The sequence below is a fragment of the Pinus tabuliformis genome, chromosome 3_1 (assembly GCF_031772625.1).
Source record: "Pinus tabuliformis cultivar Carrire ecotype Pingquan chromosome 3_1, CPIR1, whole genome shotgun sequence".
In the NCBI taxonomy this organism is placed as follows: Eukaryota; Viridiplantae; Streptophyta; class Pinopsida; order Pinales; family Pinaceae; genus Pinus; species Pinus tabuliformis.
This window is the reverse complement of record NC_142301.1, coordinates 786,504,169-786,518,214: the sequence shown is the minus strand read 5'-3', so window position 1 is coordinate 786,518,214 and position 14,046 is coordinate 786,504,169. Positions and strand designations below refer to the sequence as shown.

Here is a 14,046-nt window from a genome sequence, read left to right as displayed (position 1 = left end):
CTTCTGATTGAAAATACAAACAAGAATTTTCCTCATCCAAATTCTCTCACATGTTACTTGAATAAAATACCATATACTTAGCCTCTTATGAGTTAAGTGCTATAGACCTTTGTTTTCTCCTATTCTAGGAAATAGTTGTTGACCTAACACTAAAGAAAGATCCTAAATATCTCTTCTTGTCTAATGGACTCCCTTCCCAATTTTCGTTAATGAAGCCTTGGAGATTCACACCATTAGTCCTCATGTTCCATAACCCAAAATTTGTTGTGCCTCTGAAGTATCTAAGCCCATGTTTTGTTGATTTCCAGTTAATCTTGGTAGGCTTCACCATAAATTTACTCGTTTGACTAATTGCATAACATATGTTGGGCCTTGAGTTCACCAGATACATCAAGGACCCCACCAACTATCTATAGATGGTGGAATCTACTACCTCTTGTGTAGAGGCATCCTCCTTCCTCCAATTGGTAGATAAAGGAGTGTCCATAGGCTTATAGTCCTGCATGTGGAATCTTTGAAGTATTTCAGAGGTATACTTCCCTTGACCCATAAACAACTCTCCATCTCCCTGCCACACCTCCAAACCAAGAAAGTAGTGCATCAAGCCCATGTCCTTCATCTCAAACTCTCTTGCAAGGTCCTTCGTGTAATACTAGATCAAATTCTCATCCCCTATCATTATCAAGTCATCTACATCCAAAATTAGGATAAGTAATTTTCCATCTCCCACAATGTAGTAGAGATTGGAATTTTCTTCACTCTTAGTGAAGCCAAGTCCACTGAGATAGGAGTCTATCCGAGTGTACCAAGTATGGCGTGATTTCTTGAGATAATAAAGGGCTATCCATAGTATATACACATGTGTCTCCTTGTTAATGGTCTCAAACCCCTCTAACTACTATATGTAAATCTCTTCCTCAACTACTCCATTAAGGTAGTCATCACATCCATTTGGTGGATCTTCCACCCCAACTGCACAACTAATGCTAGAATGGTTCTAATGGAGGAATATCTTGCCATATGGGGGAATGTATCCTCATAATAAACTCCCTCTACTCGTGAGAATCCTTTGGCTAGAAATTTGGCCTTGTACTTCTCGAAACTACCATCTGCTACATGTTTCACTTTGTATATCCATCTGGAACCAACCATTGACTTGTTCTCTGGTCTTGACAACAACTCCCATACATTGTTATTCATGATGGATTCATACTCCTCCACTATGGCATCTACCCACACTGGTTGGGAAACTGCCTCCTCAAATGAAGAAGGCTCATAATCAATGATTGTTGTAATTAGTGCCATATAACTAGTATATATGTCTAGTGATCTCCTTTTCCTGCATAAGGATGTAGGAGCTCGTGAATGCTCCTATGCATCTTGCACCAACTTGTTAGCCTCTCTAGTTATCTTCCTTCCCTCTCTGGAAGATTCTACTTGAGTGGGTGTCACCACTTGGCCTGCTCTCTGCTCCTCCACATGTGATTGCTACACAACATCATGAGGCTCCGAATGAGGCTCCTATTTTGGAGCTATAAGCTCCACTTCTGGTGGAATAATCAACTCTCATCCTAGAGAGCTTCTCATAGCCTTCGCCTCATCAAATTTACATCTCTCCTCATCACTATCATCAAAAGTGAGGGAAAATACACCCAATAGTTATGAGGTGTCTCTGTGTATCCTACAAAGATCCCCATGTCAACTATAGGCTCCAACTTTTTCCTGCTAGCCTTGGAGGCATGACAATAGACTATAGCTCCAAAAATTCGGAAATGGGATACATTTGGCTTCCTCCCAAGGAAATCTTCTTCGACTATGATCTTTCCAAGTATTTTGTGAGGGATATATTTTTGCAAGTAAACCGTTGTATTACAAGATTTTTCCCACAAGGATAATGAAAATCCTTGGTCATGCAACATTTCTCTTGCAGCCCCTACAATGCTTCTATTTTCCCTCTCTACCACCCCATTTTTTTGTGGGTTATGGGGTGCAATCAGTTCTCTTTTAATACCTTCCTTGGTGCAAAAATATTTGAAAGCATTAGACACAAACTCTCCTCCATTATCACTTGTTAGGGATTTAATTTTTTGTCTAGTCTCATTTTCAACTATTGCTTTGAATTCAACAAAATTCGCAAACACTTCATCTTTCTTCTTCATAAAATAGGTCCAACACTTGCGGGTAAAGTCATTTATGAAAATTACATAATACATATATTTTACCACTAATACTATAGAAAATGGTCAAAACACATATGAGTGGACTTGTTGCAAGATGGATCCATCTTTTCTATCTCAACCGTGGAAGGAGGATTTCACATATTTTCTAAGGGTGCATCCATTGGAAACATCATGTTGGTCAAAGGTGAATTTTGGAAGTCCTTTAGTGATCTCCTGGATGATTTTCAAATCTCCATGGTGTAGGTGACCCATGCGCCTATTCCAGAGTTCTCCAACATATCGACTTTGAACATGTTTGGATTTGCTGCTCAATTTACATCAGAAAATGACACCTACCCCCATACATCAGAAAATGCTGAATAAATTGGATTCTCTTTTACCAATACTGGTTCATTTGTTGCTCCTAGTTGCACGCGACTTAAAAAAATAACTAGCTCGACATCTCTGTTGCCACAGATTTTATGGTGCTTCAACTGAAAATTTACCTGCAAATGTTTAGTGTTGGCTACTGAAAAACTGTTGTAAGAGGAGTCCACAAAAAGCATATGAGCCCATCCTTCCACTTCAATATTTGTTCCAGGTTGCTTCTTGCTTACCTGTACCATAAAATTCAAAACAGGTAGGAAACACAATTTCACTCAAGAGGGACAATTAATCATGTTTGGAGCGGCTGCTCAACTAAAAAACAGAAACAATGAGATAATACACGGATTTTTTTTTGTTTCAATGTTCACCATGTACTTACACGGAACCAATCCCCTTGTTCCTCTAAAATTTGGACTTGCTCCTCTGCGGTTAAGTTCACCTGCAACACTAGCCCACAAAATAATAGAAGCTTTGTTGCATACTTCCTTTTTAAAACAATCAATCTTATCTAGATTTTTGAATTTTGAATTGTAAATTTGGAAGATATTCTAAAATATGAAGAAATAGGGGCAATTTTTTTTTACTTTATTCTTTTCCATAGAAATATTTTTAAAATATATAATTTAATTAAATTCAACATGGATTGTAGATTCCATCAATATCTAAAAATTTAAATGGTTAAGAAAGATTAAATAGTTTAACCCTCTTCTGACTTTAAATTTTAAGATATTCTCCAAATCTACAATCCACATCAAAATGCCCTCTAAAACCACCTAGACAATTTCCGTTTCCAATTATTCAATGTTGACTTTACCTCATAATCATAACGAGCTTGGTAATCACATAACACCTTACCAAACCGTTGTTTTTCATTACGATCCTCTTCTTCTTCGACATCATGTGACACAAAATCCTCCTCCACATAGTCAGCCATTGGATTTTCATTGACAGCTAGCTGACAATAGACAGATTTTAAGACAGGAATCCAAAAAAGTTTAGACAAGATTATGTGGAAAAAGAGAGAATATGTGATTACATGATAGTCCAGCTGTTGATCCTGGAATGATGAAACTCCTAAAAGGTTGCTATGTCCGCTGGCAGTTCCAGTTGTGGTCTTATCCCCCTGCTCAATCGTGACAATCATCCAGAATTATTAGTTTTAAATTTCTTTTAGAGAAGTATTATGGTTCGCAAATAATCTACATGTGCAGCAAATACCATAGCGTTGAAAAGTCAATATTGATGGAGTAGAACTACGGTTATAACTTATGCTTCGGTTCGTTCAAGCTCCTGAACTCAAATGGCACAACGCCAAATAACTAGACTTCGTAATCTCAATATTTAAGAAGTAAAATTCAAAGAAGCTGCTTGATTGTAAAAATGTTGAGAGTGCATTATCACAAGTTGTTATATATTCCCTGCGGGTACACAATTAGAATGATAAAATTCAACAATACTAGAGTTCAGGAGCTACATTTAATTTAACACAGAAGACATAAACCTACTTGACAACTTTGAATGTGGTTCACAATACTGTTTTTACAAGCTTTTATAAAAAAATTTCCCCAAATTCCAGCCACTTTTAACGGTCCTACAATTCCTCTGGCTCATAAACTACTCCTAAATTCTAAGCTGAATACTCCAATAAGATTTGTCCATATACTGTTAAAAGAGAGTGGAGACATAGAATCTTTTAACCAACTCTAATATAATAAATTGTAATGGCACTTACGATTTGAGTATGTAAGCTTTTCCATTTTTATTTATTTTTATCTTTCATTTCCTTTATTTTTTCACATTAAAAAAATGACTAACTTTCATTAAGAAAAACAAAAGTAATTATATTTTCAACTATATCCTTTTTATTTCTTTTACTTTATTTTTTCACATAAAAAAAATGACTAACTTTCATTAAGAAAAACAAAAATAATTATATTTTCAACTATATCCTTTTTATTTCTTTTATCATGAAGTGATTCTTGTTTTTTATTTCTTTTATCATGAAGTGATTCTTGACTTTTTCTTGGGCCCTACCTAACTTTTTTTTTTGTCTTTATCATTTTCTTCTCATTCTTTTGTTATCTTCTTTATGTTAGCTAAGGGTTTTTTGGAGGTCTGTTTGTGGGATTTGATGGGTCCGTAATGCAGCAAGGGCAGGCCGAGGCATATTGATGGATGGCTTGAGTAGTTTTCTCCCTGTTTGGATAGGCCGCAAGCCTTGAAGTAATTATAGGAGGACCACAGGCCTATTCTGGGCTAGTTAGAGGAGCTATTAGGCCTTATTCCCACAACAAATCAAGTTACAGGCAGTCATGACAGGCAACATGAAGAAGGATGCTAGCCGCAGTGATTGGAAACCTTGTTGAAGGAAACTGAATGGGCTAATGTGGACTATAATCAAGACCTAACCAGGTTCAAGATCTTCTGTTGTTACATCATCACATTGACTAGGCTTGACTGCCCAATATATATCTGTTTTGGGTTCATTATAATCAGTTATGAAGGCCACACTAATTGGACTAGGACCGAACTCTATTTGGAGACTTCCTTGTAGCTACTCTGTCTTCTATTGATCTCTGGTTAGGGAAGAATCTAATTGCTATTGTTTGAAGACGATATGGAAGACTTGCCTGGGATGCCTCTTTGCCACTGATTTTATTTTCCCCCCTCTCTTTCTATGCTGAACATTTGATATTAATAATAAGAAGATTTGATCAAGGGTTTCCCCATGTTGGGGTTTTTCCCTGGCTTGAACCAATCCCGATGTTCTCTTGTCTTTTGCCTATGTATTTATGTTCTTTCTTGTCTTTTGCCTATGTATTTATGTTCTTTCTTCAATTACTGTCAATGAGATAATAATTTATGTGATTGCTAATGAAAGAAGATAGAATTAAACTTGGGATATTATGAATTATTGAAGTAATTGACCTAATCAAAGAACATGTTACTCAAATTAACACCTTCACTTTATGTGTTAAATTTGTTTTGAAAACTATGCACTAAGTCCCTAAGTTTAGTTTTTTCCTCTAGGCATCAAGATTTGGCTTGGGGGTGGCCAAACATGAGAAAGACTACAACATAGTTGATCCTATGGTTGGGTGGAGAGTGGTTCACCCTTCTTCAATTCCATATTGCAAAATATTTAACTTAAGATAAGTATCTATTACACATGATTATTTAATTGCTCTTTTCCACAAGTTTATATGTAGATGCATTTATCGGCCTTAATCATATTTATCATCGTTTTAGTTGTTATACTATTTGGGTATAGGTTTTTTTTTACGTATTAAATTTTGTAATAACACTAATTTAGGAAGATAGGATTCCTAAATTCTTCTTTAAACAGGTCAGAGGAAGTCGAGCTTCTTGGGTGCTCCTAAAATCATGCATCAAATAGGTCATGTTGGAATTTTTGATATAAATATTCTTGTGAGAGGCTTCAGAAGATGAAACTTGGAACATAGTGAGGGGGAATCCCTTTCAGACATTTGTTCAAGATATTTTGGGAGATATGATTAGAGGAAGATGAGCTTCTTGGATGCTCCTAAAATCACGCATCAAACAAGTCATGTTGGCTTTTATACTATAACTTTTTATCTAAGAGGTTCCATAGGCTTAAACTTGGATCACGGTGAGTGGAACTCCCGTCTTATCATTTGATTCAATTTTAAGAAATTGGAGTGCTATAATTTAAAAGACATGCATTGAGGAATTTGTTATAGTTTGAATGCAAAGTGTTTGAAGAAATGCCTAAACAGTTTAATGATTCATTGCATACAAAATGTTTGATGAATTTCCCCAATGAAAATGTTGTTTTGTGGATGGGGATAGTATTTTTGTATGTTAGCATTGTTGTATGATAGTACTATTATAGTTTATCTATACCTATTTGCATGCAAAGCATTTGAAGAAACATGTTAAATGTGTTTTATTACAATTTGCATACAAACTATTTAATAAAATACCTCAAAGACAAAAATCAAAAGTTGCATGATTGAGTGGTATATTTGAGTTAGTATGTTGCAAGTCGTATCAAAGACATGTTTTTTTATTTTACTTCATACAAAATGTTTGAAAAATGTCTACAGAATAAGACTACTTAATTGGTTGTATACAAAGTATTTGAAGAAAGGTTTACATGTAAAGTGTTTGACAAAATGTATGAGAGATGAAAATCAATTTTTTGCAAGTGTGGTAAGGATAATTTTTGTAGGGGTATGTGACAAAAGTCAAATCAATTGACACCGAAAATTTGACTTGTTGATATGTAGACAACTTAATTTCTTAGTGGGAACTCAAGTGTTGCATGTTTCATCTAGCACCAAATGAATCAATCATCAATTCTAGTTGCACTCAAATATGGTGGAGGATGTTGGTTTGCTTTCTTCCCTGAATAAAGTTGCTAAGAAAAAAATTTACTTGGAAAATGACTTTTCTCTCAACGTTTTTGGTCATGGGGATGTACCTTTTCAACATGACATAATCCTAAATGTTTATCACGTGCCTTGTTGGAGTGAAAATATACTATTAGCTTTGCAATTGAAACTTGCTGGAAAAATGATTGAATTTTAGTCAGATCGGTTGGTTGTTAAAGATTCGAAGAAATACCAATTGGTTATCACTAAAGGTATTCTCAACTTGACTGATGGACTATATAAGTTATCTGACTTGTATTGTCCCGATCTTGAACCAAATACTCTTGTGGAACAAACAAATGAATGGAGTCCATTATGGCATGAACGACTTGAACATTTAAACTTTTGAAACATATAGACTATGACAACACAAAATATGGTTACTGGCATACCAATTATTATTTCATCTAATGGAGCCTATGAGGGATGTGTGCTGGAAAATAATCATCATATACCTTTTGACTCTCAAAGAGCGTGGGATGCATTAAAATCATTGGAGCATATTCACAATGATCTTGCTGCATAAATAACCCTTGATTGGTCATTACCAGATATACTCTGACATTTATTGATGAATTTTCAATATTTACATGGGTATATTTCTTGCGGAATAAGATCCATGTCTTCAAAAGATTAAAAAAAATCAGGATTTGGTCGAAAAGGAATTTGGTAATGTTTTAAATGCTTGAGATTAGATAATGGTGGAGAATATGTGAATTGATCATTTGAAGATTACCTTACTCAGTCGGGTATCTCCTGACAAAGGTTGGTTTCTCAAAATCCCCAACATAATGGTGTCGTAGAATGGAATAATCACACCCTAGTTGAAATGGCTTCATTTCCTTTACAAGGAAAGGAACTACTGACAAGGTTTTGGGCTAAAGTAGTTTACCATTCCAAATATGATTTAAATATTATTTCGGCTAGAGCTATCAGTTCTGTGAATTAAGTTGAACGCTGGTATGGTAGGAAACCATTTGTTAGTCACCACAAAAAAAATTAAGCATCACTTAGGCACATATTCATGAGGATTGCATAAATAAGTTGGATGAAAAGAGGCACACTTGCAACATGATGGGTTACTCTGATGAGTCAAAAGTATATCGACTATTTGACGTATCAAACAACAAATAATTATAAGGAGATATGTTGTATTTTATTAGAAGACTTCAAGACTTAAGATGTTGAATCATTTTCCCAGAGGTGGAACAATGATCATTTTGACATCGCTAAATTCATTGGTTTAACAATATCTTTCTTTCAAATATCGACCACTCCATCAACCAATATTCTTAAGTCAACTCTTAATCGATCATCTTTAATTAAAAAAATAATCTATACTACTCAACTTCTTGAAGCAAACGTTTGTTCCCTACCACTGTGTTTACCTTGGTGAGCTGCTAAAACTATTGAATTCATTGGATTAGATCTTGGTGATGTTTATATCTATCAGATGATTCATAGTCACAAGCAACATGCTAGTCTTATGTTTATGGCTTGTGTTCACGAAACTTGTGTTCCAGAATCCTTTGCAAATGCACAAGGACAACCTGAATGGGAATAGGATATGTAGGATGATGTTTATTCTCTTCTAAAGAATCACACATGGGATTTATTTCCTCAGCCACAAGGAAGTAATGTTGACAAGTGTCGATGGGCATACAATACCAAATTCACTTCTAAAGGTATTTTTGAGTGTCATAAGGCTTGTTTGGTAGCAATAGGATTCTCACATCAAGAAGGCATAAACTACACTAAAACATTTTCCCCTAGTCCAATGATGAACTATGTTCGACTTATTCTTTCACTTGCTACTCATTTTGAATGGAAAATTCATCGAATGGATGTTAAAAGTGCCTTCCTTCATGGAGACTTATCTAGTGAAATCTACATGGAGAAACCTCTTGGCTTTGTGAAAAATTCTAATCTTTTTTTCAACTACAAAAGTCATTGTATGGTTTGAATAAAGTTCCTGGAGATTGGTATGCTACACTTTATCAATTTTTTCTCAATCTTGGGTTCAAAAGTTGTGAATCTGACCATTATCAAGTTTATGTATTACATATCAATGTGATAATTTGATTATTTCTATCTGTGTGGATGATTTACCTATCATTGATACTAATATAGATGCAATCCTTATATTTAATAACTAACTTGCTGATACCTTTCAAATGAATGACCTTGGTCTTTTGCATTTCTTTTTTGGTCTTCAAGTCTTGCTTTTATTTGATGGCCTTTTATCTCTCAATATAAACATTTGTTGGAGTATATATTTAACATGGACAATTGTAAGATGTGTGCTAGTCCTTTTCAATTGGGTATTAAGTTGACTAAAGGGTGTCTCTCTCTGAAATTCGATGCTACCCTTTATTGACATCCTGTTGGTAGCCTCGTATATTTGACTCACATTTGGCTAATTCATTACGTTAAAGGTACCTATAATTTTTGTATTAAATATTTTTGAATTTCATATTCATCGGTCGACTTCACTAACTTCAACTGGGTAGATGATAATGATGGTATAAAATCCACTTCTCGCTATGTGTTTTTCTTCAATACTGGACCCCTAACCTGGTTCATGTAATAAACAATGTGTAGTCTCTCTGTAAACTATGGAAGAAAAAATATCATGGAGTTGTTAATGCAATTATGGAGGTGGTTTGGGTTCATCAACTCTTGGGCAAGCTTGGCTTTCCTATTCAAACCTCAACTGCTATCCACAGTGATAATCAAAGTACAATTCAGGTTGCAAATAATCTTGTTGCACACAGTAAGATGAAGCATGCCAAACTTCATGCTCATGATATATGATAGTTGGTTCAATATTAAGTTGTCACTCATGTCTATTATAAAACTAATGATCAACTCACTAATATCTTTACTAGGCCTTTGACTAAAGCCAATTTTATCAAGCTACATGGTTTTCTCGGTTTTCATGAAGATGTAATTAAGGGGGGAGTGTGTCCTACAGACATAATTTCAGCTCCTGAACCTCCATAATGTTGTGTTCATGGGGGGTGTTGAAACCTAAGGTTACATTGGTTGATCACACATTTGGAGCTTCTAGAGACAATTATTTGAAGAGTTGACTAACTCTAGATAGTTAGTTGAATGATCACCTTGTGGGGCAGTTGACTGAATGGTATTTGGGTTGGTCGAGTAATCTACTATAAGGTAGTGGTCAACTAGTGGGGCCGTTGACTAAATGGTTGAAGGTATCTACTGGGTCATAGGATTGTCTTGGACAATCAACTAACTGGGATGGAGATAACTAATGAAATAACATAGATTTACTGGAAATAGTTGTAATCATTGAGCCTTCTAATTGGATCAAATCCTCTACAATTTAAGGAGATTAATTGTATTTGGCACCTATAAATAAAGGACCATATGGGTCGAATAGGTATTGAATTTGGTGTATACACTTCATCACTATGTTGTAACATCGTTCATTATGCATTGTGATGTTTTGATCATAATGTGTTGTGCTTTAATTATATAACAATGTCTCTAGACACTACTCATCATCTTGGAGCATTATTTTCTCTAATTTTTTATTAGACTCTATTATATGTTTTTTTTTCTCTTGGTTCTTTGACATTTGGAGCATGTCCCAACAAAATGTTCCTGTGTTGGCATGTTTTGGGCTAAAGTGCTTACATCATATTAGGCCAAATATCATGTACGTTGAGAGGTCGATAAGCCTAACATTACACATTGTAATTACATTCATATACATTGATAAAATATATCATAGCTAAAAACCAATTTATAGAAGAGAGTATGGGGGGAATATGAAACAAATCAGAAAATAAAATGGAAAGGGGTTTTGATCCCCCAAAATCTACAAGGAATATGGACCAAAAATCTAATTGGGAGCTCCAGTCGGCTCATGTGTAAAGGGATAAAGAAAAAGGAACTCAACCAATGATTAGTTTTCCTTTCTCCAGACTCTATAAAAACCAAAATAAATCCAGTTCCTCTGGCCCTCATCCTCATGGGGGATTTAAAGCTTATAGAAAATAACGAATATCATCTCGTAAAATAATAGGGGGGATGGGAAGTGAGAAAAGGAAATTTGAAATCAAAATATTAACTAGATCAGGTAATCTCCTGTCCTCCTCCTCCAAGAGACAAAATTAGGGGAGTTTGAAGCTCTAGTAAAACGAAAAACAATTTGGAAAGGGAGTAAAGCAGTGACGGTAAGTTCATGTGGCACTTTGTGTGGAGTTTGTAGTCAATGGGTATCCTCCATCTTCAATCTTTTACAATAATACAAACCTTAGCATTGGATCATTACTAGATTGATTCATCTCCCATCTAGAATAATTTGCAACATGGCAAACATTTACATGCCAAATATGTATAATGAAAAGGTAGAATGGTGGAATTCTCTATTAGGACAAAAGGGAAACCCCTCTTAACTCCAACTTCATTTTAGGAGGGGAATTTAATATTACAATTCATGGGAGAAGAAAGATGGTAGTATTTTAAGAGATCAGTTTCAAGAAAAGATGAAGGTTTTGATTTCCTAGATGGGACTAAACTCTCCATATTTACTTGGAGCAACAAAAAGGTTGGCCCTAGACACATTGCTGAAAGATTGGATTGATTCCTAGTAGACAACAATCTTTTAGTTTAGAAAATTTCTCCCTCTTCCTTTCATTTGGCCTGGGGTGGTTCCAACCATCACCTAGTCAAGCTTATTTTAGAATTAGAATATTTAAAGGGTCCATCCAATTTTGTTTTAACATTCAGTGGATTTTAAGCCACTAGTGCATCAAGCATGGTTGAGGTGAGATATTAGTTCTCCTATCTTCATATGGGCGTATAAAATCAAGGGATTAAAATAGGAAATAAAAAAATGGGCGAAAGAAAGGTCCAAATCTCATAAAAGGAAGGCGGGGTAGATGAGATCCAATCTAGAGGGAATCATTTTGGAAATGGAAGAGGCTTTGGTCACTGAGGATTTTATTACTAAAGAGTGAAAATCCTTTGAAGAAATGCATAGAAAATTAAAGGAAGAAGAGGAGATATGAAGACTAAAATCAAGAAGTTTGTGGCTAAAATTGAGAGATAAAAATACTAGTTTCTCCATAAACAATAAAAAAAAAGGGAATTGAAAAATATAATCAACTATATGGAGCTTAATGGAGAGATTATTTCAAATATAGATAGAATAAAGGAGGTCACTTTCAATCACTTAGAGCCCTTATATCAAGAAGATGGAGACACTCCTGAAGATTTAGTGGAATATGTTCTAAGCCATATTCCTCAGCTAGTTTCGGAATCGAACAACGACGAACTTTTTCTCCCTATCAAAGAAGAATAAATTTGGAAGGTGGTTTGGTCATTTTATATGAATAAATCTTATGGTCCTAATGGATCCATGCGACAATTTTATTAGAAATTTTATAATATAGTAAAATATGATCTGATCAGAATGGTTGACTTCATCCAAAAATCCGACTGAATGGGGGGCAGTCTCAATTTGTCCTTCCTTTCTCTAGTTCTTAAAGATGTAAGGCCTTCTTATTTGTCTCACTAAAGACCTATTTCTCTTTGTAATTTCTCATATTATCATTACAAAGATTATTTCTCAAAGGCTCGTGCCTCTTCTTCCCAATCTAATCTCTGAAAATCAAGGAGGGTTCGTTAGTAAGACACATTTAATAGAAAACTTTTTTTAGTATAGGAATCCATACACTCCAGCAAGTCCAGGTGAGAAAAAGAGATGGTCATAAAGTTAGATATGTCCAATGCCTTTGATTGTGTGTGTCATTCTTTTCTCTATGTTATTTTAAGAAAAATGGGGTTCTCTTCTATTTTTATATCTTGGATCAATGCTTGTATTTTTGGGTGTTGGATTCCCCTCTTGTTAATGGATCAATGATTGGTTTCTTTAAATCTTTTAGGGACCTCAAGTAGGGGTGTCCCCTCTCCCCCATTCTTTACATTCTCATAGCCAATTCCTTGAGTAGGAAGTTGGAATCTGAATGAGATTTCACTCCCCCCCAGAATTTGATTCTCAAAAGGTATAAGAAGCATAAATCACACCCAATTCATTGATGACATAATCCTTCTTGGTTGTGCCTCTTGAATTATATCGTGATGCTTCAAATTTGTTTTGGATGATTTTTTTTAGGTCTCAAGAGGATTTATAAATGAGGGTAAAAGTCATATGTATTCTTCGAATGTCAACAAACTATTGCATGGAAGGATCTTAAGAATTTTGGGGATAGAAAGAAGGGATGAGTGGACCAATTTAAGATATTTGGGCCGAACCATATGTGTCCAAATGTTCACTTATACTTCTTGGGGTCATGTTATTGACAAGTTCAAATCCAAATTTTGCTAAATCCACCTGGAAGATTAATTTTAATTCAATCTATCCTTTCAACCCTTCCTATATTCCGGTTCGTAGCTATGTTAGCCCCCATCTTAGTCAGGAAGCAAATGGCTCAAAAGCTTAGGTAGTTTCTTTCGCAAGGAGCCTACAAAAAACTCTAAAAAGTTTCATCTGGTGAATTAGAAGGTCTTTAGGCTTCCAACAACCATGGTGGGGTTAGGAATAAGAGACCCTCTTCTAATGAATATCACCCTTTGGGAAAACCTAATTTGGCGGCTAATCACAAGGGATAATGATTGGTGGAAACGAGAGATTCATAAAAAATATCTTAATGGGGTGAGAGAATCTTTTATTAATCATATCCCTCACGAGGCAATTCCCAGATTTGGCATTTGATGTTGGATTCTATTCCTTTAATGAGGTCTAAGCTTACTTGGATTCTAGGAAATGGGAAATCAATAAATTTTTGGATTGAGGGAATTATGGGAAATCGTCATCTAGGCTCAAATCCCCTATTTCATCCCCTCCATGATTGGTTGATTTCCCATCATAAAATCTCTTTGTGGGACATCTCCTCCTGGTCATATGACGGGCAATCGTTGAGTTGGGTTTGGGGTAACATTTCAGGTCACCTTGTTAGTATTTGCAAATATCTCGATTCCACTCTTGTTGGATGTGCTCCTTCCTCCTTGTCGGAGTAAGCCTTATGAAAATAGGGAATATGTTATAATGG

The 14,046-nt window shown here is 35.2% G+C and overlaps 1 protein-coding gene across 1 annotated transcript in view; it reads right to left on the bottom strand.

Moving 5' to 3' along the window:
• LOC149189767 (uncharacterized) overlaps positions 1-14,046 on the bottom strand; it is a 33,844-nt gene that overhangs the window by 10,068 nt on the left and 9,730 nt on the right. The window contains exons 2-5 of the mRNA XM_089413285.1: positions 3,583-3,669; positions 3,361-3,501; positions 2,926-2,985; positions 2,666-2,776 (exon numbers count right to left, since the gene is read on the bottom strand). Coding sequence (XP_089269411.1) covers positions 2,666-2,776; positions 2,926-2,985; positions 3,361-3,501; positions 3,583-3,669 — 399 coding nt within the window. The remainder of the gene's footprint in view (positions 1-2,665; positions 2,777-2,925; positions 2,986-3,360; positions 3,502-3,582; positions 3,670-14,046) is intronic.